This window comes from Leptidea sinapis, chromosome Z (genome assembly GCF_905404315.1).
Source record: "Leptidea sinapis chromosome Z, ilLepSina1.1, whole genome shotgun sequence".
NCBI classification, from domain to species: Eukaryota; Metazoa; Arthropoda; class Insecta; order Lepidoptera; family Pieridae; genus Leptidea; species Leptidea sinapis.
The window spans coordinates 22,415,594-22,443,458 of record NC_066312.1 but is presented as its reverse complement, the minus strand read 5'-3'; the positions used below and the strand labels follow the sequence as shown (position 1 = coordinate 22,443,458).

The 27,865-nt window shown below is 33.2% G+C and overlaps 1 protein-coding gene across 1 annotated transcript in view; it reads right to left on the bottom strand.

The window, feature by feature from the left end:
- LOC126978987 (uncharacterized) overlaps positions 1 to 27,865 on the bottom strand; it is a 185,115-nt gene that overhangs the window by 23,930 nt on the left and 133,320 nt on the right. The window contains exons 6-7 of the mRNA XM_050828125.1: positions 12,087 to 12,182; positions 11,027 to 11,172 (exon numbers count right to left, since the gene is read on the bottom strand). Of these exons, the coding sequence (XP_050684082.1) occupies positions 11,027 to 11,172; positions 12,087 to 12,182 (242 nt within the window). The remainder of the gene's footprint in view (positions 1 to 11,026; positions 11,173 to 12,086; positions 12,183 to 27,865) is intronic.

The following is a 27,865-nucleotide window of genomic DNA, read 5'->3' as shown; positions in this document are numbered from 1 at the left end:
ATAGTTATTTCAACTTGAAATTTGAAATTTAGGTGTATCTATAAAGAATAGAGGGCAAGTGCAAAAAAAAGGATGCTATGAAAATACCTTTGGTGGTATTGCGGTGTCGGGGTGAAATAGGGGTTGGAAGGTTGTATGAAAGTCCTATGTTTTTAAAGTTAAAGACGCAATAATCGTAATTTAGGTTACTCGCTATAATTAATGAAAATCTGTGCTTTTACGTTATTTTGGAAAATCTCCCCTTAAGGGTGGTTAAATAGGGGATGAAAGTTTGTATGGGGAAGTTTTAATTATTGTTAATTTGAAGTTTCGTTGGTCTTTTTAGGCAGTAGGTATCAGGTAAGAAAATATATAACGAAAACCCTCCTAAGGGGGTATATTGGGTTTCAAATGTTGGATGAAAGTCTTATGAGGTTCGGTCGTAGTGGTATTTTTTGTATAGGTACCTATATAATTAAAGTACCTTTGCCACCTACGCCTTTTGATAGTAAAATTATTAAATAAAAAAATTGGTAAACTTGGTCATTTAGATGACGCTTGATGGAGTCAAGGCGGCTCATTCGTGTTTCAAATTACTTTTGAACCTGAACACGTGCTTCGAGAAGCCAAAATTATTGTATGAGTGTACTATGGTCCATAAGAAAGGCATTGAAGCTGTTAATAGGACTCTCCAAGATATAAGGAATTGTTATTGGCCTAAGGGCGGAGTCACGATACTATTGGCTGGTGACTTCAGACAGACGTTGCCTGTTGTATCACGAGGGACACGTGCAGATGAAGTGAAGGCTTGCCTTAAGTCAACAGTTCTATGGCCTAAGTAAATATTTTGTCCTTAAAAGTAAATATGGGTGTCTTTAGTCCACATGATTCAAAGGCGGAGGAGTTCTCCAATTCGTTGCTAGACATTGGTGATAAAAACAGCTTGGAGGAGGGATGTATAATAAACATTTCCAGTAATCTTCGTCATGTTGTGAGAGATGACTAGCTTATCGGACAGAATCTACCCCAATCAGCCAACAGTATTAATAATTTTTTAGTTCAAATAAAATATGAATCTTTTGACAGTGTATTGGATGTCGATGATACTGTGCAATATCCTATAGAGTTTCTTCGCACTCGTGAGCCACCAGAAATACTACCTCACATCCTATATCTCAAAGTTGGTGCTCCAATTATTATAATGCTCAATCTAAACCCAAAACTTTGCAATGGGACCAGACTTCAGGTCAAGATCTTGCATAAACATGTGATCAAAGCCAACATTTTTACTGGCGTCAACCAAGGGGAGACAGTCTGTATCCCTAGGATTCCCATGACACCATCGGATTAACAGAGACTGACAGCAGTCTCTAAAATTCTCTATCGTTAGGTTTGTGAAACACCTTATTTGGCTCTATTTCCAAAAGAGCAATACCCTCAAGTATAAATACATAATTCAGTGCCCCTCAGATAGGTTAGCTATTCAAAAAGTAATAAGAAAATTAATCAATATTAATTAGCAGATTATGGCGCCAAACAAGCAGATTAATTAATTACGTAAAAAGAGATGCGTGCGGCACTGCGGTGCGACTTGAAACTGCGAGTACATAGGTACACTTACAAAGTTTAATAACTTACGGCCGTTCCCAATATTCAGTCTATATCTTACTGGAGATAAAAATCTTAAATATCGTTGACTTTTCTGTCCCAATAAACTTATAACGGTAACTCACCTTATCCGTGCACGCTGTCTGTCAAAGGGACTTTATAATATTTTTTATAATTTTTCAGTTTCAGTTGGTTCGGTGGTTTAATTTTGTATCAATCAGTTTTTGTGATACTATGTAGGTATAGAAAGTATTATTCTACTATTCAAAAATTATTTATTTATTTTTATTTCTAAAAATTCTAAGCGATAGTCAATTTTATCGGGGATAACTCCACGCAATTATACCTACCATTAAATAAGAAACCTTGTTAGTTAAAGAAGTGATAAAGTGAGACTAACTTGTATCTAACAATTCTATCTAATTCTAAGTTAAAACAACGAGATTAAATAGAAAGCCAACTTACAGTTATTCAGAAAAGTACAATTGCAAATGAAGTTAAGATGAAATAAAAAAGACAATTATTGTAAATCAGGCGCGTTGAATTAAGTGCCCTGAACAAAACGAAAGGAAGACTAGCGACAGCAATCGACATAATATATCGAGGAGAAGATCTGCTACGCTATATAATATAATAATAATAGACAAACCCTATGGGTAGGTACAAGACAAAGATAGACATAAACATATGAACATGTATGACTCCTAAATAAACATCCATATTCATAATTTAAATGATTCCGGGTTTCAAACCAGGGATCTCTAGCTCAGTGGTCAGAATAACCACAGTGCTGTATGGGTCATCATATAACAAGTATTATTTTTGAATGACTTGTATTAGCTTCATTTGTATCTATTTGAGTAAGGTAGTCTTAGAAAGTAATATTACCCACTTGAAAACGTCGACAAAGTGATTTAACCCACTCCAAAAGATTGACACATAAGATGATGTCTTATTAATCGGAAAATATTAAGAACACCACTGCCTTAAGGCTCACTTTGCGTCGATATGGTATCCAACTAGCTGGCACCCTCTCCCTAGTAATAATTTAGCAATAATAAATTGTTTTCGGATTTTAAACCTTCGGATACTATCCACTATTTTGATTCAAACTTGAATTAAGTGAAGCTTAGTTACTTAATTGGACTATGTAACTTGTAATTTGCGTAAATTAAACATTCCTGCTATTCATGAAAGCAAGATATCATTTATAGTATAGATACCGTCATGGAGAGCAGCCCTTAACGAAGATACGAAGACTTGAAGATTAAGCTCTTTTGTGAGCACATGCGGTATGTAAACAAAACTTGAATTATCATTCAATAATATTTAATTTCTGTTATTCCAATAAACAACTTAGCCTATTATAAAGTGAATTAAGAACAGCTAGTACAAGTAATAACACGTAGGCCTTTTGTTTTCCTCATTCCGTTACAAATGAGTAACTAAATAGTTATCAATTCATCATAGAAATGAATTTATTTATGTTCAAGACTTGCAATTACAGAATACCTTTACGGAATAATTACAAAAAATAATTAGATATGGCTTAGACACGTGTTTTGCTAAACAGTGACCAAACTATAACAACGTCAGTGACCTAAAAATAATGTCGTCTAAAAAGGAGTTTATCGTTTTCTATTGCAAAACAGTGTTTAGCTTGAGGTAAAACTAAAACGTCTTTAAGCATGACTTAAAGTGTGCAGGAACAATTAAAGGAACACAAATTTTGGCAGCTGTCATCTATCTGTCATCATATAATCAAATTTTTTCTTAAGAATATGATCTATCCGTTACACACATCTTAGACAAGCTTTGACTCGTGTTTAAATTTATAAGCAATTTCTAAAGATTGTTGAATGCTACACAACAGAAAGACACAGTAGGTCTACTCTTATTCAACGAAAAACAAATTTTCGATCAAAGTTTTGTATGTTTCCTACTACGGTTCATCCTTCAGGATGAAACTTCGGAACGAATGGGACGTTCACGTCATTGATTGACATTTCAAATTTCAAATTTGCTTGAAATGGTTTCAATAATGATTCTGATAGAGGCTGCTCTACATGAAGAATATTTATAATGTAGGAACCGGCGCCGCCGCAATCATTTTATATTACATAGTAAAATTCCCGACTTAGAGTTTAGTAGGAAACTGAAATTAATTATTGCCTGCTGTGTTTTACATAAGCTATGTATAGGGGGTGGTATTGATATTCCCGAGTTGACAGAGGATGAACCAAAATCTGAAAGAAGCGGTAAGGTAATGAGCTGATACCTCAAGCTATACAGGCAGGTCGGGCATGAGCTGCATTAGTTCAACTGTTAGAAAGGATAAAGGTAGAACTTTATCTTACTTATTCCCTTCTAACAGTAGTGGTATTCCTATCTTTAGTGATATTTATAATAAGTTTAATTTTTGTTATTAATAAAAAAACAAATTTTATTTTTTTATAATAGAAAAATTTACTAACAGCTAACAAAGACTACTCAGATATATAAATTAACAGGTATAGCTTCATCAACGCAGAAATTTAAAAAGATATACCGATATTAGGATGGTATTAAGTAGAGGCAATATTTTAGTGAAAAAACAAATAAGTTCATAGCTGATAATACTTCAAACTTTTTGAAAATATTTTTAGAATAAAGAATTCAAACAATAATCGTAAGTACTAACTTTGTCAACTTAACATTGCGTGTGTAACACAGAGAATTTTGGTTGTCATTAGTTACTACCCATCGTTGGCATGAAATAGAACTCCTCAAATTTGACGGCTAAAAATATTGTACATTTCAGTCGTTCACCATTCGTTCACGAATATTGTCTATGGTTCCGAACTTCGTCGATGTGTCCGAAAACAAAATAGAGTAAGGTAGATACATCGTTAAAATTTCGTTCGTTTACGATGTTTCGTTTCAGAGAAAGAGCGTATATTATAAAGTGAATATATACTATAATAATATATATATAATTCAGATTTGTAATAGAACTTTTTTAAGACAAGTGTCCAACACTTGTTTAACTTTTTTATAATAACACAAAATAGCTCTAAGTAACGAGAGACGAAATTAAAATAGTATCACGGTGCGCCATATGTCTTTTCATGATGATGATATGATCACTGTTAAAATTAAAATGTTTCAAAACGGTTGTCATATCTACTTAAAATATCAACATCACCAACAATTATCTGATAGGAAAATTAATAACTGTAATTTTATTTATTTAAACGATTTTAGCTTTAAACGATATATCATTAGAATCGAAAATGTAAACACGTCTTCAAAATTTGCGAGCAGCTTTCTAGTCTCGGCGCATTCGAAAGCTACTATAAATAACTTCTCATTTGCAATTGTGTGGAAATAATAGATATGAAATGAAATAGTTTCTACATATTATAATTCCTGTACAGAATAATGAAACAGGAGAACAATAGACGTTTACGTTTCACCTAATAACGTAAGCTTCTTTTATGCTCATCGCTTCCCGCGCACTTGTGCAACAACAAAAGGAACCACAATATCGTTTCCGAAGTTTAACATTTCATATCTATTTTAAAGATGCATGCATTTAAATTTGAAAACACCGCGCAAAACAGTCGAAATATTATCATTTGATCATTACTAAAACTCTAAAACTTAATAAAGCACTACATATTATTATTTAAGTACACGTGAAGGCTGAATTAACAAAAAGAAATTATTGAAATACAATTTACAGCAAATTGCAACTGGAGTTTAAACTATTACATTCGTAGCTGTGGTAACTGTAACCGGAGATTAGTCTGCATGCAGTGTTTGCCAGGTAAACTTTTGTTTGTTCACACAACAGTTAATAACTGGATTTCGAAATTTATAGTTAATTACGATACAGTTAAACGAGGTCTTATTCAATACATTAATTAATCAAAAATGACCTCTTTAACCGTTTCCACTCAATTTTGGAATCCGCTATTTATCTGACCTTCTGACTCATATTTGATATCGAAAAAAAATGTAACAATTATTGAATTTGTAAATTTGTTGAACATATTTCTATGTTACATGTCTAAGATTTCTGCGTTTCATTTCTATGTAAATTCTCAACTAAAATTTTCAAAACACACGACTTTCTGTTTTTTATAGAACTGGATTACAAATGAGCTTCCTCATAGCCTGATGGTAATGATCACCAAAGCATTCGATAGCATAAGCAACAACTCTATATGGAAGTCACTAAGCAGTTTAAACATCAACTTAAAGAACATTAATATCATAAAACATACTTACAGCAACTGTACAAGTAATGTGCGACTAGAATCGAGAGGCGAAGCAATATATTTTGAAAGACGAATGAGACATAGTGTACCCATGGTTTTTTTTTGCTATGTTAGAAAACATATTCTAAAACATCGATTTCCAGTCAATGCCAAATGACTAAAACTTAAATCATCCAAACCACAATTTAAATCATCTCAGGTTCGCTGATGATATAGATATTAACAGAATAGAATATATAAATAGTAAACAGGTACCATTTAGCAAATCAAATAACAAAGACGAAGTTGAACGAAGAACAATACATAGGCTGCACTAAAAGTATCGGGAATCGAATATTTCCACTGTTCCTGCCATTTTAAAATATTTTTAACTGAAAACTCCTTGGTTTTAAAAATCGAATACCATTTATTTATTTTAAAAAAAGATTCTCGGTCTTGTCAAACTTGTTTAGTCGTTGAGAAAATAGAATAGACTCGAGAAAATTATAGAGCGATGATTTATTATGACTTTCGAAGTGGTTTAACACAAAAACAGTGTGATGACTGGATGATTTCTGTATTTGGTGACAAAGCCCCATCCAAAACCGCAATTTATCGCTGGTTTGCTAAATTTCAACGTGGACGTGTCAAGCTCAGTAATGATCCTTGTCAAGGTCGTCCAAAAACTGCAGTCACCAAAGAAAACGTTGATGCTGTGCGTAAGCTGATTGAGGAAGATCGACATGTGACATACCGCGAAATTCAGGCAACTTTAGACATTGGCATGAGTCTAATACAAATAATCTTGCATGAACAATTAGGTGTAAAAAAGTTGATTTCCCGATGGATACCGCATTTGCTCTGTTAAAAGCAAAAAGCGGCTTGCGTTACTTGGTGCGTCAGAACTCTCGAAAGATTCCACGCAGGATCCTCAAATGCTGTATACAACATCAGTAAAGAGAACTGCAACCGCCGCATCATCCTCCATCAGGAAAATGCGAGTTCTCACACCGCGCACAGAACAAAATAGTTTTTATAGCAAGAAAACATATAATTATTAGACCATCCACCGTACAGCCCCGACCTAAGCCCTAATGATTTCTATACTTTCCCTAAAATAAAGAATAAAATGCGTGGTCAGAGATTTTCATCACCTGAAGAAGCTGAGGACGCCTACAAAACGGCCATTTTGGAGACTCCAACTTCCGAATGGAATGGTTGCTTCAATGATTGGTTCCATCGTATGGAAAAATGTGTCAAATTTCGCGGAGAATACTTCGAAAAGCAATAAATACATTTTAAAATAGTAATGTTGTCTCACTTCCTTGATTTCCGAAATTTTCAGTGCCGCCCTCGTAGTAACCTGGAAGAAGTTTTGGTCACCCAAAGAAATCTTGAGAAGACTACTCGATGAATTTGAAAAAAAATATATATTGATACCTGCATGTGCCTGCATGCCCTGTTTGCTATATGGCTGGCAAACATGGGTATTCACGACAAGAGCTAAACAAAGGATCAGGACGCAAAGAGCCATGGAGCGAAGCATATTAAAAATAAGAAAACACCAAAGTTAGAAATGAAGATTTTACACGAAAAGTCAAGGTAACTGTGATGCTCTCATGTAAGCCCTGAAATTGAAATGGCAATGGGCTGGTCATATAACTCGCTATAAAGACAGGTAGACAACCACGCAGTGGAAGGGACCTATAGAAAAAGGCCGAAAAGAAGGTGGGCTGATGAAATAATAGTAATCGTAAAATAGTAAAGTTGGAGTTGGATTACCTTCACCCGAGGAGGGTTCATATCCAAAAATAACTATGTATTATATTTTAATAATTTTTAATGGCGATGCCAATATATAAATAAATAAATAAATACATATAAGTAGCACATACTAACAAATAGATATTAAGTAAAATATTTACTAACACTAAAATATAACAATAACTGAAATGGACATTATATTAGAGGGTTAAAGTATGAAATTGCCGATTTGTACTAAAAAATTGAAATTCGTTTTCTTTTAATTTAATAAATTTTGTTTAATCAAAATAATTACCATTATTTTCTATATTTTATCTACACTGCCATCTAATAGGAAGGTGCCTTTGCGATAGAACTGTGGTGATCTAGATTCGACATTGTGTGAAAGCCTTTTGTACTGCCTCCTGAGATATAAACTTTTTGTGATGAGGAAAATGGTCTAAATCATGAAAAAATTAAGTTGGAACAAGGCGTGGTGAATACGGAGGGTGACAAATGGTTTCTAATAGCAGTTACAGTAGTATTAAAACAGTTTCTCGTGCAGTATAAGGCCTCCCGTTATCATGTAGCAATAATGGTGAAGATCGATTCATGAGTCGGGCTAGTTTCTAGTTGCTAGTTTAGCTATCATTGTTCGGAGTTCGGCACAGTAAACATGTGCTATTATTTCTTGACCAGATCAGAGAAAGCTGAGGAATAACACCATGCTGAGACCACCAAACAGTAAATTTTTATTGGTAATCTTTGGTTAGGGACGATCGTAAAGAATTCACTTTTAATTGCATGTCACCATTCGATACAATGTTTCCAAATCCATTTCTATATTGATTCAGCAAGGCAACAATCGTTTCCTTCTGCAGATCAGTCAAATCATGAGGCAAACATTCATTTTTCAAATTATTTAATTTTATTTATTTGACGCAAATGTGTCAATACTGTTGGTAAGGTACTTAATGTTAAACAATGCCCCTAATTCCTACGTAGGTTATCTCTTTCAATTCATTGTAATTCACCAGTCTTCCACGTGGTTAATTCTTCAAATCAAAGTTCCATCACGAAAACATTTAAAACAAAATCTCCCTTTCCAAACTCAACATTTATATTGCGAGTTGTCTCGCTATATACGAGTTCCGCGTCGGAACTCGTATTCAAAAATCAGTCGCATTTTCGAAGTATACATCTTTCTTGTCTAAGCTGAATAAAAAAAACTGAAAGTAGATAATCGATTGTTGCACATATTTTAAAAGAAGAACTACATAGGTCACATGTGAAAAAGTTTCACTTATAAATCTCAAATCATGAAGGTTCTATGTCAATTCGAAGTACCTACTACAATAAAACGGCAATTTCATACTTCAACCCCTATTATTAAGGATATAATTAATTAATTACTTACAATACCAGTGAAATACAGTGGCAGTGTGGGCTCTTAATATAATTATTCCAGCGTGTTTAATAATATTGTGTGGAAATAATAATTTTATCACTAATCCGAACCTTAATAAATGGTTTAATGTAATTGGACGTTTGGTAACGCTCTTTACTTGTTTCGAGGAGATGTTTACCTTATTCAATTTGTGGAACATCTAATAAGATGTCAGCGTACTAAAAGATTGGGAGTATCACACTTTTAAATTTGATTTGTAAGGTATAGATTTAAAAGATAAATTAATTTACTATCGAGTGAACAGTCGGACTGGTCGGTTATTTATACACGTATTTTATAAGTGTATAACCAAAATAGTGATTGTTATTATGCTATTTCATTTATTTATTTGTAAGGTAATAATATTATAAGATTTTAGCTTTCTAAACCTTTTGTAAATAATCACGCAATCTTCTAAACTACTTCTGCTTCACTAGGTTTAATATGAAATTATTTGCGTTATAATTATGTTTGTAATTATACTTAAGACATGTGATTTTTACTGTCCTAATTGCCTTGCTAGGAGTTCTCATATTAGTATCTATTTTATAAGATATCATCATCAAATAATCCATTCAAAAACAACAAACCTTAAAGTGAATATTTATGTATGTATTTTGTAATTTTTACTAATATTGTAAGAAATTATATGTTGTAAAACTAACAACATCAAAAATACTTCGCATATTATACGAATCCTACGATTGCTATACAAATAAATACCAGTTACAGTTATAAGCTGTTTTTTAATTTAGTTCTTGATAATTAAAACAAGGATAGGAAGGGAATAGTTGAGATATTATTGTAATAGAAATTTAGGGGTTCATAGAATCTTATAAAAGTGGAAACAATAAAATTCATTTTCCAGACACAATAGAATATAATTATTACGTACATACACCACACTTCTTTGTTTTGTTCGACATAATTGAACAGCAGAATAATAAAACAACTGAACAGCTCGCATCAAACAATTTTGAATGCAATTTACTTTTGGAAACCTGATTCATGATCAGGTTTTATGATGAAATATCCAGATATATGAATTTTTATGTTCGTCTCATCGTTGAGAGCTTACATTATTCCCGCACTGGAAAAACATGTTGCGTTTTCTTGTACATACATAAGGATGTGCGTTCTAATGATGCTCTTGGTAATATTTATATATTTTATTTGAAGAATGAGGAATTATTATATTTGCGATTGCTTCTGATAATTTGCGGTATGTTCGTGGGTCTCCTACATTAGAATCACTTCCAATGTCAAGAACAATTATTTGAATCTAGATCGAGGCCTTTCTAGGGTACGACGATTGTCTAGTCAGGAGTGTAGTGTTATTCAAACGCACACAGTATCAGTTTGTACTATGTTTGGCATTACACGTCATTACATCGAGAAAGGATGCGTTCTTTTTTAGAATCCAAATTTTGGATAAAAAATTGTAAACTTCATCAATCTGCGTGGCTTGTCTACGGACTAAACATCGGACAGTTTTTTTGAACCTGGAAATCTATTTGGTTCGCAACCTAACAATACTTTGCAACGAAACGCGTTTCGTGGTGAGAAAACGTTAAGGAATAAAGACCGATACTCCAAGGAAAGTTTATGGATGACAAAGTTCTCATTTCGACTATTCCAATTAACACTAGAAATCAGTTGCAATAAAAAGCACAATCACTTAAAGAAATTATTCTTATAAAACGATTAAAAAATCACGTAGCACATTATATACATTATGTTGACAATCCATTCACTTTGTTCGTCGCCGCACCTCACAACTAATTCATAAATGGCATACGTCACAAAGCTTCAATTAATTATATTATTCTGAGTGGAACAATTTGATCTGGAATTTCAAGTTAACACTTCATTTATTAAGTTTGAAATGCTGCAAAGTTCAGTGGGTCAACTAGTACTGGTTGGATTAAATATGTTATCTGTGTGTGGCTACTTCTAGCTTAATAACATATTTAATATATATTTATTATTAATTTTTATTGGTACTTACCATATTCATTTGCTTCACATATAAGTCTGGATTGAAATTGGTGTTGATCAAAGGCCTGCCAACGTTGTAAATTGCTGCCAATATCATTCCCATACTGTACATATCCGAAACTGCACTAGCTTGACCCCTCAGCTGAGTTTCGGGAGCTGAAACAACAAATTAAATTAAATATGACGTAATATATTACATAAGCTTTTCGCTTAGCTTAATTTTAAAAGATAACTAAGGACTTGCATCCTATTAGACGTACTGGTCACCTCTTTACTGATAATTTACAGGTTGAAAAATAACAGGGTGGTAAAATCGAAACAACTACTGAAGCGGTACGCAGTGAGCTCACAGAAAATCTTTGTTTAAAACAAAATGACCCTATTTATGCTCAAAGTTCTAAGGAAGCTTCCCAATTAGTCAGTTAGTACGTTATTAGCAACAGATTTTTTTTTCTTGATTTCAGTATTTATGGCAAGACTAGGTATATATAGTATGTATATATAGATAGGTAGGTTTTTAAGGCCTCAATTAAAAGTCATATATATAGAACCCTTATACCTTGTGATTTTTTTTATTTTTAAAAATTAAAGATAAGCTTAGAGATATACGATTACGTAGACCTGAGGAGGCGGTGAATGCTTTCCAAGACGTCTTTTGGGTAGACTGGAACTGTTGTTCTAGTCTACTGCTTTTTGACAATGGCTCCAAAGAATGCAAAATGTGTACATAATAAATTACTATATATTGGAATAATATAATATCTCTGATAAACACAACATGTGGTATATATATCATTGTTTCAGTCCGAAGGGCGCCGTCTCTAGTGAAATTCCTGGGAAAATGAGACTTGACTTTTTATGTCTCAAGGTGACGAGCGCTGTTGTAGTCCCGCTCAGAATTTTTGGCTACTTCAAAAATCCTGAGCTGCACTGCTTGTAATGGGCGGGCGTATCAATTACCATCAGTTGACCGTCCTGCTCATCTCGACCCTTATTTTCATAAAGAAAATAATTAATAAGTATTCAGAAACTTTTAGTACTACCAGTAGTTGAGTATTATTATAACTCACCCATATAATCCAAGTGCGGCTGACAAATTTTTGAATATTTGGACGACCATTGCGGCACGGACAACATCTTCGTTGGATCATCAGAGTTTAATCGCTCTGCAACAAATATTTAAATTATTATCACTTATCACAGAAATAATAATTAATGAGATCTACTCTTAATCTTAAGAAAGCGTCGGTAGCACATTAGTTTTATCCACTCACCACGAAGCACCCGGATGTGTTTTCGGTTTTAAACTTCGTATGTCGTTTACTCGACGCTTTATAAGGTCGGCAACGCTATTGTGATTCTTTTGGTTTTACAAAAATGTATGGGCTGTGGTGATCACTTACCATCAGACCACCCTTATGCTCATTTGCCTCCTCTTCCATATAAAAAAGTGTTAGTCTCAACCAATCACACGAAGACCTGAGCGGAATAAACCGCAATAACTTAACCCTAACCTAACACATAGCAGGCGTCAGATAAGAAGCGTTTTTATCGAGATTTTTTTTATGAAAATAAAGGGATAAGATGAGCATGATGTACAGGTGATGATAATTGATACGCCCAGCCCATAACAATTTAGTGCCGCTCAGGATTCTTGAAGATCCCATAATTCTGAGCGTCATTACAATTGCGCTCGTCATCTGGATACATAAGATGTTAAGTCTCTTTTGCCCAGTAATTTCACTAGCAAGGGCGCCCTTCAGACCGAAACACAGTAACGTTTACACATTATAGCTTCACGGCAGAGATAGGTGCCGTTATGATACGCATAATCTAACCAGCATCCTGTGCAAAGGAGCCTCCCACTAGTATACACATACTGTATGAAATATTTTTTACATGGAAAAGGAGAACAAACTGGCGTACCAAACATACCAGAGGAGTTATGAGAGCGTTGTCAGCCTTCTGGATCGGTGTACACGATCTCTTTAGATTTCATGGAACCACCGCGCAAGGAAGTCAACATATAAGTTTAATTGTACCTTAAAAACGTAAGTAAGTGTAATAGAGGGGAACGCCACACGTCCAAATGGTGATTATAATCATTAAAGTTTGTGACGTGGGGTTTGATCGTGGAATTGATGGAGGTTGCTGTTTGATAAATACTTAGGAAATGATGATAACTTTGTTGCCTAATTAACACAAGAATAACTATTTAACACAGTTTTTATTGTTAGTATCGTATTGGTTGGATTACCTTTGAAAACAAATGGATGGAATGGAGACCTGGGCCCATTCGAATAAAATCTATACTCAGCAATAATCCATTGAATTGAGTGGCCTGAGCTTTGAGTTCGAGATAATGTTAAGGAGTTTTCAGATAGAGCTAACATTGTTGGCATATATTTATGTACATATCATAAATAGTTTTAAACCAATTTTGAAAGGACTTCAATCCAAACCCCTTTTACTCGGCGATATTTAATATGAATAAATGAATAGCGAATTTGTTCGAATATTCTAAAGTTATTCGATATTAACTTTTATCATTACTTTATATTACAAATGTAAAATTGGGTGATTTAATTTTCACTATCATATAAATATTTATCTATATAATAGTGTAAGCAGTTAATTATGTACTATTTTGTATGTATATACTTTTCATAATATTCTTATGTTGGGTACTGTGTTTATTTCATATAAGATCCCATGACCATAAGAAAAATGAAGGCATTAGGTAAAACATATAATATACTACCTGACCGGACAGACGTTGTTCTGTACATAATAAGTAAAATACTGTTTTTTAATGAATAAGTCAATAATATTTCATAACATCAAGAATTATTTCGTAACATATGCCTCCTGTTGTTATAATGAAATTGTTTCACAGCAGAACTGTCAAACCGTGCGTCAATAAATTCTCTCACAGAAAATATGTCCATACAAAACAAATATTGGAAATAAAAATAATTATGGGTCCCAAATCGATATAAAAACTATCCTATCTCTCAAAATGGACTAAACTGCACTCCATGAAGTAATCCCCATTAAAATCCGTTCTTTAGTTTAGGAGTCCATCGCGGACGAACGTAATTTATATATATTAAGATATCTTTAGTTAGTGTACTAGCCTGCGACCATAAATACACATTAAAGTGTGGATCCTGTTCACACTATTTATTATATTAATTATCGCCAAGCCGATCCTACCTATTAACACTATACATAATATAAATATAATTTCCTTAGGAATTGGCTAAATACAAAAAAAAAAAAACTATTTGAATTTTATTTAATTAGTTGATTTAAGTAAACCATAAAAGATTCATTACATATATTATTTAATCGATTCCACAGTTATTATTAAAACTATTACAAAAGTTGGATCCACTTGTTCAACAAAGTTATTTTATTTAAATAAAACACCTTTAAAGGATTAAAACGCGTGTAATTGTAACTGTGTTGTTACATTAGATTTTTGGTTTAAATATATATAAATTCAGATATTGTGAGAGTAGGGATCAATTTTGCTAAGTGAAAGTGTGTGGTTAAAGAACGATAATGAAAGAAATCATGTTTGCAATATACATGTTAGTATTATACCTTTAAATTAATTAATATATCCCTACCTGGTAGACGAATTCTCTAAATCGTCCCAGCAGCAGTTTCGCAGCACGAAAACTCTTTCGGGCTGCTATCATAATATGTTGTTATAACAACTCTGTTATAAAAACAGAAGGTAATCAATCAACTTTACGTGATTCAGAGAATCAATCCTCGAGAATTCTCACTCCGGTGATCCATCGTATCACGGAGATGGTGTAGACTCGTTTATCAACATATCAAATCAAAGCAAAATATATTTATTTGCATTATTTAAAACAAACATCAACATAATTAAGGCTTGTGTCATCCGGTAAACGATTAATGCCTGTATTGAAAGACACCGCACTTCCTCCTATTAATCCTTAATGTAGATACACATTATTCATGAATTAACTAAAAATGGTGAATGAACATAATATTTATTTAAATTACTACTAACTCAATTCATTGGCTTAAAATAATTGTATGTGTGTGTGTTTGTGTGCGTGCGTTTATCGGCGAGAATAGACAAGAAATAACAGTATCATCGTATATCTTCATACGAAATTCAACATCAACTTGTGACTAATAAACCAAGTTGTCATCTACGCGTGTTTCTACAGATCTCATAGTCATAATGCAATAATCGTAACGCATAAAATCAGCTAATGACGACCTGCTTGGACAGAATGCTTCCGTTCCTTCTAGATAAGTGTGCCTATATCGACAATGCCAATAGGATGCACTGGAGCCAGGTGTGTTTTTATCATAATTTAGCCAGAAGGCAAAAGATCGAAGAACATTTAAGATAAAAATAAACTACGTTTAAAAAAAACGGCTTCAAAAACTAAAAAGTAACTAAAAATTTAATTTAATACACCTCTTATGCAAACCTTTACCTTTAATATTAATAAAATACTATTATTTGTATGTGCTACCTATTGATAGGTTTTAACTCGTCGGCAAGCCCTAAACAAAATAAAACTTAGTACAATTATAAAGAGCTTACTTACTGTAATTATTAAGGTTGTCTGGCCACGCGTGTCTGTCTGCTTGGGTTGGTGTTTTCTAGACGAAGCTATCCCGCTCAAAGTCACGCGTGGCGAGTGTAGGTACCTACTATTACATTTGGCTTGGCACCGACTTCAAAGCTATCAATATGTAGCACATACAAATACTAGTATTTTATTAATATTTAAGGTAAAGCTTTGTATAAGAGGTGTATTAAACTAAATGTTTAGGGGACAATTTATGGGACCAAGACGTCGCATCTATTTCGTATCGAACTAAAGTCATATTCATCATATTCATTGTCAATCTTCAGTTAGTCATCGTGATAGGCAAGTAGCTATTTATTCAGATTGAACATAATTAATAGCTGTTTTTAATCTTTCTATTTTCTTTTCTTGTTATTATTTATTTGATTTTAGAGTTTATAATTTCATAATAACATTTGAATTTTTTTCTTTGTCTGACCTATATTTCCCCTAAATATTCAAATATTCACATAGCAAGTATTAATAAAATATTATCAATTTATAGTATACTCCCCTGTTATTATAATACGATATAGTATTAAATCATCATCATATAGATATGAGTATATCATATGAATTAAAAAAATAAAAATTTATAGTTTTTTATTAAAATAAGCAATAATATAATGAAATAAATCCAGCAACGTATTTTCCTTTAAGGACGCGTTTACGAATCCGATAAAAATAAGATATTTTTCGGTAGAGTTTGTGATGAAATGAAACTAAATCTAACAAAACTAAAAATTGCCACAGGTAGATTATTTCTTTATCTCCAATTAGCGGGAAATATTTGCTTTAAAATTTTGATATTTTATGTCGTAAAAACGATTATCAGTGACCTCTTCACACAAAATTGACGAAATGGGGCTTCATTCAGGATCAGTTTTCTGCTACTACTTACATAATTTTGTCTCTTAAAAATTACATAAAGAAAGCAGATATAATATTCTCAAAAACACGGAAAATAAATTAATGAATATGTTATAAATAATCTAAGAAAAAATAAAAATTAATCGTCTAAAATTCATATATTTTTCTGATAAGCATGAGCTTTAAAGTGTGGTATTAAGGGTTATTTTATTTTGTCCCTCCGTTGCGCAGAGCGATCTATCGAAACAACGTCAGTCCGCGCTCGGTCGCCGTCGTGGGTAGACACTGTGTCGGTTGTAAGTAGCAGCTCGTACTCGGAAAGATCGCTGTACGAACATGAATATTTTTTATAAGCTCTACAATACTGTCTTTGATATTTTACATATTTTGTATGCAGTCAGATTTTCAAAAAATTATGTTTCTGTATTTTTTTTAAGAATTAGTGACTTATTTTCATCTCTAAATATTAGGTCCATATTAAATCGAAATCCAAGATGGCGCCTACGAATTTTACCAACTTCTCTTCATGGTGTCATTTTCATGGTTTTCGGGGTCAACAATAACGAATATCGGGTCAAAATCGAAATCCAAGATGGCACGTATGAAAATTTACCATCTTCTCTTCATGGGTGTCATTTTCATGGTTTTCGGGGTCTACAATAACGAATATCGGGTCAAAATTTTACCAACTTCTCTTCATGGGTGTAATTTTTATGGTTTTCGGGGTCAACAATAACGAATTTTGGGTCAAATTCAAATTTCAAGATGGCGCCTATGAAATTCACCAACTTCTCATCATGGGTGTGTCATTTTCATGGTTTTTGGGGTCAACAATAACGAATATCGGGTCAAAATCGAAATCCATGATGGCGCCTATGTAATCTACAAGATTTTCTTAATGGGTGTCATTTACATCTCCAAAATTAGAATTCATTCATAAACTTAAATTATATTACAAAAGGCCTGTCTAACAATATCCCACATGCTAAATTAATTCTTCCTTCCCTAAAAATATACAAATATTTACGTTTCGACTTTTCACCCACAATATTTACAAAACACATTCCCTTACCAATCTAATTAAAAAATCTCATAATTTGATTTTGAAAGACATTAAATAGGTCTTACCTACTAGATACCTATATATTACATAAATGTAACGTACATCTTCCTTAATCCCACATTATTTTCAAAAGACCAAAGGAAATGTCATGTATCAAACCTGAATCTAACTTTCAAAGACCTATCCAATGATACCCCACAAGGTATGTCTCCAGTATTTAGGAAGCTACGTCCAAAGCACCAGACAACACAAAAAATGTCGTGCGTACAAAGTACACATGTCAGAAGTGAAACTTATTTGTGAAAACCAATTTTTAAATCTCGTTTATATTAATAATTATCCTAATCTGTTCTCTAAACCAATTGATTTTTGTCAATATTAGAAATTATTAGATGTTTTACTAATTATTATTACTCATTAAACCTGCACGATACAAAGCTAGTAGGGAAGATGTTCTACATACTCGCGGCCGCGCGCTAAACCTACATGATACAACGCTAGTATTGAAGTTGTTTTACTTCATAGCGCTACCGACTGCTTCATGCTACATTCGAATTTTCTCACTCTATCTCAATCAGACTCAATCTTCCTCCCCTCTTCTTGGATAAAAACGTCCTTCATTTTCGTGACACTCTATTCCGTTTCATTCGTAAAAATTTTACCCTCATGCGGGCAAAGTAGTTTCACTTCAAAAATTATTCCAAATTCGTTCTCTGCGCCCTGGAGAACCTCGGATTCGATATCCATAATGTTGAAATCATAAAATTATGACCTCAACAACCGCACGGCGGTCATCTTGGATTTAAAGACTAGATCAGGAGTTATCCTACTGGATTTAGAGTCGAATGTATGACGGAAAAAATAGATTGATGCTGGAAGGTTGAAATTACTCACTGTTGGACACATAGTACAGGGCGTCCCGAAAGAAAGCGTTGAAAATCGTGTCTATGTACGGGATGCGCTAACTAAGCACCTTATGTCACTGTTATTCAAAGCGAAAACCCAACTTAAAGAATCCTTTCAGTATATATGGTGCAAAGATGGTAAAGTGTGTGTTAGAAAGTGTAGTGATAGTAAAATATATTATATTCGTTCAGTGCAAGATATAAACCTCCTTGAAAAGCAGTGTTCGATCTCATCTAATTTTGAAAAGAAACTGAACGGATCTACCCCTCAATAAGCTATTAGGTACAGTTTTTGTTTCTTTTTTCCTTACATTTGATAAAAAAGTTCATTAAATTCTCGCCTGTTTAAGTTTGAATTTATATAAATATATAATATGGATACACATATAAAAGAAATACGAGATTGTAACACACTTAATAATTTTTTACAACATATAGGTACCGCCTAAAAATACTTTAAAACTGTCATGTCTACATTTTAATATCAGGTCTTTAATTAAAAATTTCAGTAAATTAGAACAAACTATTCATAAATGTACTTTTCCAATTGATTTAATAGAATTGCCCGAATGTGGTATCTCGAATAAAATTTGCCATTTGTTTAACCTTCCTGGCTTTAACATGTACTCACAACTACGAAAAAATAAAAAGGGAGGCGGCATTATGATATACATCCGAAATCACATAAAATTTACAAAATTCAATCATAAAACAAGCACTTTTGAAAGTCTAACAGGGTCGTTTAAAATAAATGATTGCCAAGATGTATTTGTTTGTACAGTTTATCGCCCACCATCAACAAAAAGAATAATTTTGTAAAAGAACTACGTAACTATCTTTCTATATTTGAGTCAAAACTAAACTTACTAATAATTGGTGACATAAACATTGACCTAAAATCAATTCAAAAATTCAACGACATATAAAGATTCATATCTAGCAACACTCAGCGAGCATGGATTAATGTGTGGTATATCCGATTATACGAGAATTGAAATGAAACAAAACAATGTAACCAAATCTTGTATCGACCACATTTTTGCACGCTTCCCCACATTAAATCCGTACTCGGTGGCGTTAGATATTGTACTGGCGGACCATCGAGGCCTTGTCTTCGCTTGCATTGGCGATGAATAGCCCGAGCGTACACGGGGTGATATCAAACAAAAAATTAAAAATGACATTCTTTTTCGGGAACTAAAAAACGTAAAATGGTCTGTGATAAACGAAATCCCCGTATGATATTTATAATTTTATTTGTCGATCCTTTCATAATGCTAACAATGCGGCTACAAGTACTATAAAAAAAAGGATAGGTTTAGATAATGGTAAAAATAAATGTAAGCTGCCTTGGATCGATAAAAATATCAATGAACTTTGTAAAAAGCGTGAGAAACTCTTTCGCAAATGCAAAAATAATGATTACGATCCTAAATTAAGATTAGAATATAACAAAGTTCGTAACAAGATACACAAGGTTTTAGAAGCTAAAAAAATCATATTACCTAAACGAAATTAGTAATAACTTTAGAAATACAAAAAAAATGTACCAAATAATAAACCAAATGTTAGGTCGTGTGTCATCATCTATTGATTCAGCAATTCTTAATGCATTTAATGCGCAAGGGTTGCATACTGAAATCATTGCAGATAACTTTGCGAAAAGCTTTGATAATGCAGTGAATGATATTAGTCCAACATGCAACATAAATCTTTATAAACAAAATAATTGCCGCCAACCAAATGATTCCAGTATCTTTTAAAAAAAAGCTTCAAGCGATTCGGTCTATAAAATTATAAAAAACTGAAACTCACGTAAGGCACCTGGTCTGGATGGTATCAAGGTATCAGATATTAAATTAATTGGAAGAGATGTCTCCACGGCTATTGCAAACTTAATAAATTGCAGTGTAAGCAAAAGTCATTACCCAAATGAATTAAAAGAAGGCTGTGTGAGGCCTATATTTAAAAAAGGTAAACATAGTGATTATGATAACTATCGACCCATAACAATACTATCATCGATTGCTAAAATTGTTGAAAAACTTATATGCGAACAAATACATGGTTTTTACAGGAAACATGAAGTACTACAACAAAATCAATTTGGATTCCAGGCTGGTAAGAGTACTTCAAACCTTTTATCAAAATTTACTGACGAAGTGAATAGTCACTTAAATCTTAAAAAACACGTTTTAGTATTATTTATAGACTTCTCTCGCGCCTTTGATACTTTGTTGCATAATCAACTTATTATTGGAATCATTACTGGAATGGTGCAGTGACTATCTAAAAAATCGGATATACAAAGTGAAAATAGACAACACGTTGAGTAAGCCAGTCATGGTTAGAAAGGGCACCGCTCAAGGTTAAGTATTAGGGCCGCTTCACTTTCTTTCATACGTCAATAACATCAAAGATTGTATAAAAAACTGCACTTGTTTCCAGTTTGCGGACGACACTTGTCTCGTAATCGCGGACAAAGATCCAATAAAGGCTTGTGATTTTATGCAACAGGACCTCAATAACCTTACCCGGTGGTGTCATGATGTAGGCCTTGTTCTTAATCCAAATAAAACTAAGCTCTTATTGATAAAATCACCGTTTATTAAGAAATTACCAATACAAAATATAACAGCTCACGAACATGTCTGCCCACATAAAAAACTATCACTCATGTAAATGCACACCCTTGGAAATAGTTAGATCTCACACATATCTTGGGTTAATAATAGATGACAAATTTAAATGGAGTAATCATGTGGACTATGTATGCAACAAACTTAGACAATTCCTTGCAAGTATCTCAATTCTTAAAAATCGCATACCCTATAAAGTCAAAATAATGCTCTATAACGCGTTAGCCGAATCGTACGTTCAGTATGGACTGAGCAGTTACGGTCGTACATACAATTCGTACCTTGACAAAATTAATAAAATTCAAATTCAAATTCTTAAAAAAATAGTATCAAATCAAATTAAACGTAAATTTCAGGGTAACGAAAGCGGGCTATTTAAGCATTGTCAAGTGTTGTCAATATTTAAGCAAATTGAATATGCAATACTAAAAGAAAATTATTTTAATAATAAATTAAAAACAGCCATAGATCACCCCGTGTATACGCGCGCTGTTAGTCTAAACCGGCTGCACATGCCTCGGGCATCCAATGCGTTCGGTGAAAGAACAACAGCTTACATAGTACCTAGACTGATTAATAAACTGCCGCGTGACTTGACCGACTCGTTGACTGAGACTAATTTAAAACAGAATTAAAAAAAATAGTTTTTAAGACTTGACTGACCACCGATCAACTTATCGTGCTTAACTATTAATTGTATCAAGTACTTTTACTTTTATTTGTATAATTATAATGTATAGCTAAGTGATTCTGAACTATTTTTTCTTTTATTAATTTAACTTTGATGGTGTAGACTTAATTTAGCAATTGTACAAACCTCAGTGGTTTTAATTGCTTGGAAACCGCAATGTAAAATTTGTTTTTTATTAATAAATATAATTAAAAAAAAATATAACTAAGACAAACAATTCATATAAATAATTATTGTGTAACAGAACCCTGAAAATTTTTTTTTTTAGGTTTTTTCTAGCCGTCTGTTTTTATGTGCATTTGCATTTAGCACGCTTATCTTAGAAACTGCTAATCAAATTTATATTTGATATTAGCTAGTTAGAAAAATAAGCGAGATTTTATCAGTCTCTAATTCATAATTTAATCCCATGACATTTGTATACAACAACAAACAATTCAGTGGTCAGATATCCACGTAATCAAATTCAACACGGGCATAATTATCGGCACCCGCTGGATAGCAAATATTACCTTTATTACCTTAAACTAAACCAAACTGACATCGACATTTCCACTCGCAATATTTCATGTCCAATTAGTTGAAATATCGAAAGGACTTAATAATCAACTAAATTAAATTGAAGTCTCGCGACAATTCATTGGGTAATCCGTTCGGTATCATTGATAATCTATAATAAATACACGCTTTTATGTGAAACAAGTATTTCCATGAAAATAGGATCACTTTGCTGTATATATTCAAGGAAACTCTTTGTTGAAAAGTAGATTGGAGCACTCTCCTAAGTACTACTAAGAAGTAGTACTTGTCTGGAAAACGTGATGAACATGTTGCGTTTACGCGAATCTTTATAATGCAACCCATTGTGAGTTAAATTTTCAGTGGAAACATTTCATATATTTCAACGACTATGGAATATGTTCTTATTAGAATACTCTAACTGATTAACGGCAGTTTTCAATAACCTATCTATCCTTAGTTTAAGTTACTGGAGGTAGACAAATCTATCCTTTTACGCTTACTTACATTTCAATAACCTATCGACGTAAACCATTGGATATAACAATGATATTAGACATAAGTATGGATAGATAAGATCTTGTCATAAAACGGTGAGAGCTATGTATCTGTGAGTAGAGATACGTTATTGAAAACGGCTGTCTCCGATCGACTTGATTCTTTCCTGATGATGATGATGCTTTGATGCGGGTTCTCTATGCATCTTCTACTGCAAATATTACGGGGAGTACTCAGCGGGTTGATACCAGCACCCGAATTCTACCAATACAAGTCAACCCGCGTTTCTTGGCTGATCTGCAGAATAACATATCTGATAATAACACATTTTTTATTTTATTGATTTGACGCAAATGAGTCAATATTGTTGGTTAGGTGTCGTTAAACCATGTCGCTAATTCCCGGGTAGTCTGGCACGGATTGGCTCTATTGTAATCTGCTATCTCTTTCAATTCATTGTTATATACCTGTATGGGCGGTTTTCAACGTTAACAAGAACGGTTCGTTCATCAAATTAAAGTTTCCATCAAAAAAGTGTTCAAAACCATTAAAAATCTTCGTTTTAAAAAACCGACTTCAAAAACTGAAAAGTATCAAATAACTAATAATATAATTGAATACACCTTTACCTTTAATATTAATAAATTACTATTATTTATATGTGCTACCTATTGATAGGTTTTAAATCGGTGCCAAGCCCTAAACAAAATAAAACTTAACATTATAAACAGCTTACTTACCGTAATCATTAAGGCTGTCTGAACACGCGTGTCTGTCCGCTTGTGTTGTTTTGTTCTAGACGAAGCTATCCCGCTCAAAGTCACGCGTGGCGAGTGTAGGTACTTACTTATTACATTTGGCTTGGCACCGACTTCAAAGCTATCAATATGTAGCACATACAAATACTAGTATTTTATTAATATTTAAGGTAAAGCTTTGTATAAGAAGTGTATTAAATTAAATTTTTAGTAATTTGATACTTTTCAGTTTTTGAAGTCGGTTTTTTTAAACGAAGTTTTTTTTTATGTTTTACTTTTTAGTGTCAGTTAATAATTATAATATATAATCAACCTGAATGAAAACTCATAAAAAGTCGTACAAAAAAAAATATATAATCGAGGTAAACAAAAAATTTTCATAAAATGAAATCTTCTGGGCCAAACTCTGTAAAATTTTTGTTGGACTAAATGGCATATATTCTGCATCGAACTTACTAAAAAAGGAAACTAAGGAGAAATTACGTAAATCAGATCATAAATCTCAGAGCAATCGGTGTACATACATAAAAAAAATACCGATCGAATTGATTTTCTCCTCCTTTTTGAAGTCGGTTATATCACACGGTGCGTTCATTAGCAGTTCCCTCTCTAAACGAAACATTTATATTGCGAACTGTTTCTGTAGCGTTAGTTCCGCATCGGAACTCGTATTTAAAAATCACCCTATTTTTCGAATTACCAGAATTTAGAGAAGAGGTAGGTAGATAGACGCCATTCTGGTACCGACAATGTAGCCGGCATCCTCCCTCTGGTAAATGTCCTTAATCGCCTCTTACGACACCCTTGGGCCTGGGACTTCCTTAATTTTTTTATGCTCCTGGGAAGCACAGAGCATAATGACGTACGTGTACACAGTACGTGTCTTATAGGCTTCAAGTTCTGAGTCATCTTTTAAAATATGCGATATGGTTCTAGGTCCTATCTTCATCTCCTGAGATAAAATCTTTTTGGACAGGTTTTTCTTCACATTCTTCCCCTTACTGCACTGACCACCTTTTTTGTACGAACACTACATGGATGGCCAGATCTTTTTCTGTCACAAACAGAGAAGGTCTCATTTTACCTATTAATAGCCCGATACTCCAAAATTTTACGAATACACGTATGGAGAGTTTTAAATACCTACTTTGTACAATGCAATCACAGTGATTCGTTTCTCTTTATCACCCCACTCCATTTTAATATCGCAAAATATTTTTCAATGTATTGGTGCCAAAATGAGAAAACACAATGAACAATCATATAAGAATGACAGATTCCAAATGCAAATGAAATATTTTGTTTATTTTTAATTGTAACAGCATTTCTGGTCAGACTAATAATATTGGACTATATCCTACTAATGCATGTCGCAATGCTATGCACATGACAGTTCTGGAGATGCTGTATCCAAAGCCCACGTAAGTCACGTGAAATAAGGAGATTAGTGCCAGAAGTAATTTGTGTCTACTATCAAGTATGACTTAACCACGAAAAAAAGCTAATTTGACGTATTAACGCTCGTCAAAACCATTCCTCTTAACGCCTCACCTAGTTTCTGGGGCTCGATATTTCGAGACGCAGTGAAACATCTGTAAGGTAAACATAAATTGGCATCAAGGAAACTAGGAGTCATAAATAGAGCAGTGTCATGCCCAGAAGTTAATTCGTCCAAGAATCATGTTGCGATTCATTATAGCCTAAAAATGTGCAAAAATAGTAATGTTCTAACCCATCACTCGATAGGCTGACAGTAATAACTCTCAACCAAAATCTTGCCAGACTACTTCGTAATTTCAATATTCTCAGTCAAATCAAACAATATTTATTCGTATATTCTGATGGGATTAATGTCTGAATCGCCATTAGCGGCCCTGTACTTGGGTAAATAAAGTGTTACAGAGATATATGCAGAATACTTTTTTGTTGACGGCTAAGATAATAATATAATAAAATAGATGTTAAAAAAACTTTGCGATATGAAAACTTCATTTATGCGAAGGTAATACAAGACACTATAATTTTATTGTTCTATATACATAAATTACTAAATAATATAATTTTTAATATGCATTATTAATAAGTGTACATAAAGAACTCTGGTAAGTTTTACTGAAACTGGTCGTAGCACGATCCTAAGGGGACAAACCCGACTTACCGAGCCAATATAAAATATTACAGAATAAAAGCTTAGCGCGCTAGAAAAAGTATTTAATTCAAAATTTTATAACGTGCTGAAAAAACTCAACCGTCCTCTGAATTTAACAAATTCAAATAAAGCTGTTACTTCTATACGATAGCACGGTTATTATCATATCTTTAGCAAAGCAAACAAAGGCTCATTGCATTTAAAAACCTCGAGCTGACAAGATTCAAGGATGTAACAACGTTACTTAGTTTCGGGAAATCTCTCACCATAAGATGTGTTAAATCATAAAAGGTTTTACAAACAAGAAATTAATTCAAATATACACAATTACTAAAAAAAAAGGTATAATAATAAAGTCTATTGTTCAATTTTTACATTTATTGGAACGATGTTCCTTATGGGACGATGGCGAGAGGTACCCTAACCGGAAAAAAACGTCGGGAACGAAAGACATGAAGTTTGACAACTCTCTTCGTGTACGTCGAAGCGTTAGTAAATAAAATAACACATTTAATATGAAAAAGTTTATACCTCGAATAGAACTTAATATTAATATTTTTATTATATTATATTAAGGAACGTCGTTCGTCCCACGACACCACACGGTTTTTTTCTTTCAAAATTCTTGCCTAATATAAAGAACATAATATTCACAAACATCATAAAAATTCTAAATATCGTTTCATAAACAATATTTGCACACGGGAAACCTTGCCGTGTGTGTGGGCGAACTAGCGCGGGGCGCTTTCCTTTTCTAGCGCTTCTCGTCGAGGATTTATCAATAAAATCAAAAATTGTTTTACAACTTGTCAATTATAAACTGTATTCGTTATAGTTAATTGAAATTAATATTTTTTGTTGATAAATAGCAGCAATATAGAGATTCTTAAATATATTTTGAGCATAGGACTGTCCTTGCGAAACTATTCACAATAAATCATATAATATTGTTCAAATTCGGCGTAAATATCGGGTAAAGTTCCAGACGAATAGAGAGGGATAAAGGATTTTTGAAAGTATCTATTTATATCAACATCAAAATAATCGTATTCGACGAGGTTTAAGAACGATTTGGAATATTGACAAATATATTTTTATCCTATAACCACCGATTTGGAAGAGTGCGTTAAAATTTTGAGAAGAATCAACACGAAAATCAAAATTTGCTCTTTCAAATATTAATATTTTCAATACAATTTATATAAGTTTATTTTAAGAATAATGTACTTTTATTATATTAGTAATAAAAATTATATACACAAACCTATTTAAAATAACAATATTTTAAATAAAAAAATACACAAATTTGCGCGTTTACCACTTAAAAACCCCTTTTGTCACCGCTCTTCGACAACAATTCCCTAAAAACCTTGCCTAGCCTTGGAATACTGCGTCTTGAAATCTTGAGCTATAACCAATTCCGCGGTTATCTGGATGGCAAAGCAACATTGGCTTCGAAGAAGCTGGTCGTCATAAATAGAGGACGGCAATACTTCAAGCCGGCCCATATTCGAAAGCTCTACAAAGCGCAGGTCCAGCTACACATTATGGAGTATTGCTGTCATCACTGGTCTGACGCACCCCAGTAACAGCTCGAATCGTTTGACCGCGTTCACGCAGAGCTGTTCGAATTGTCAGGCATCCAGTGTTCTGTGAACGGCTAGATCACTTGGCGTTGCGCGGAGACGTCGATTTATTGTTTGTTTTCTATCGCATTTATCACGGGGAGTGTTCCGAAGGACTGTTTGGCCGTATTCCTGCCGCCGTATTCCACCTATGCACGACACACCATATATAAAGATATCATCCCCTCCATCTGGATGTGTGACGTTCCTTCACAGTGCAGTTTTCAAGGAATTTACGTCCATCCAATCTGTGGAATGAGCTTCCTTAAGCGGTTTTTCCAAGACGATACGACACGGTACCTTAAAGAAAAGCGCGTACATTTATTTAAAAGGTTGGCTTGTATATCCTCCCCTTCCGTTAAAAAAAGCACTTGACCAATCAACTTTTATATATTGTTAATTGGCAGTATAATATGATTTTTTACTTAAATTCGTTTCCTCGCCGTTTTATTAATTAAGTTATTTATAACAAACTCACAACCGAAACATGTTTTGGGGTCACTT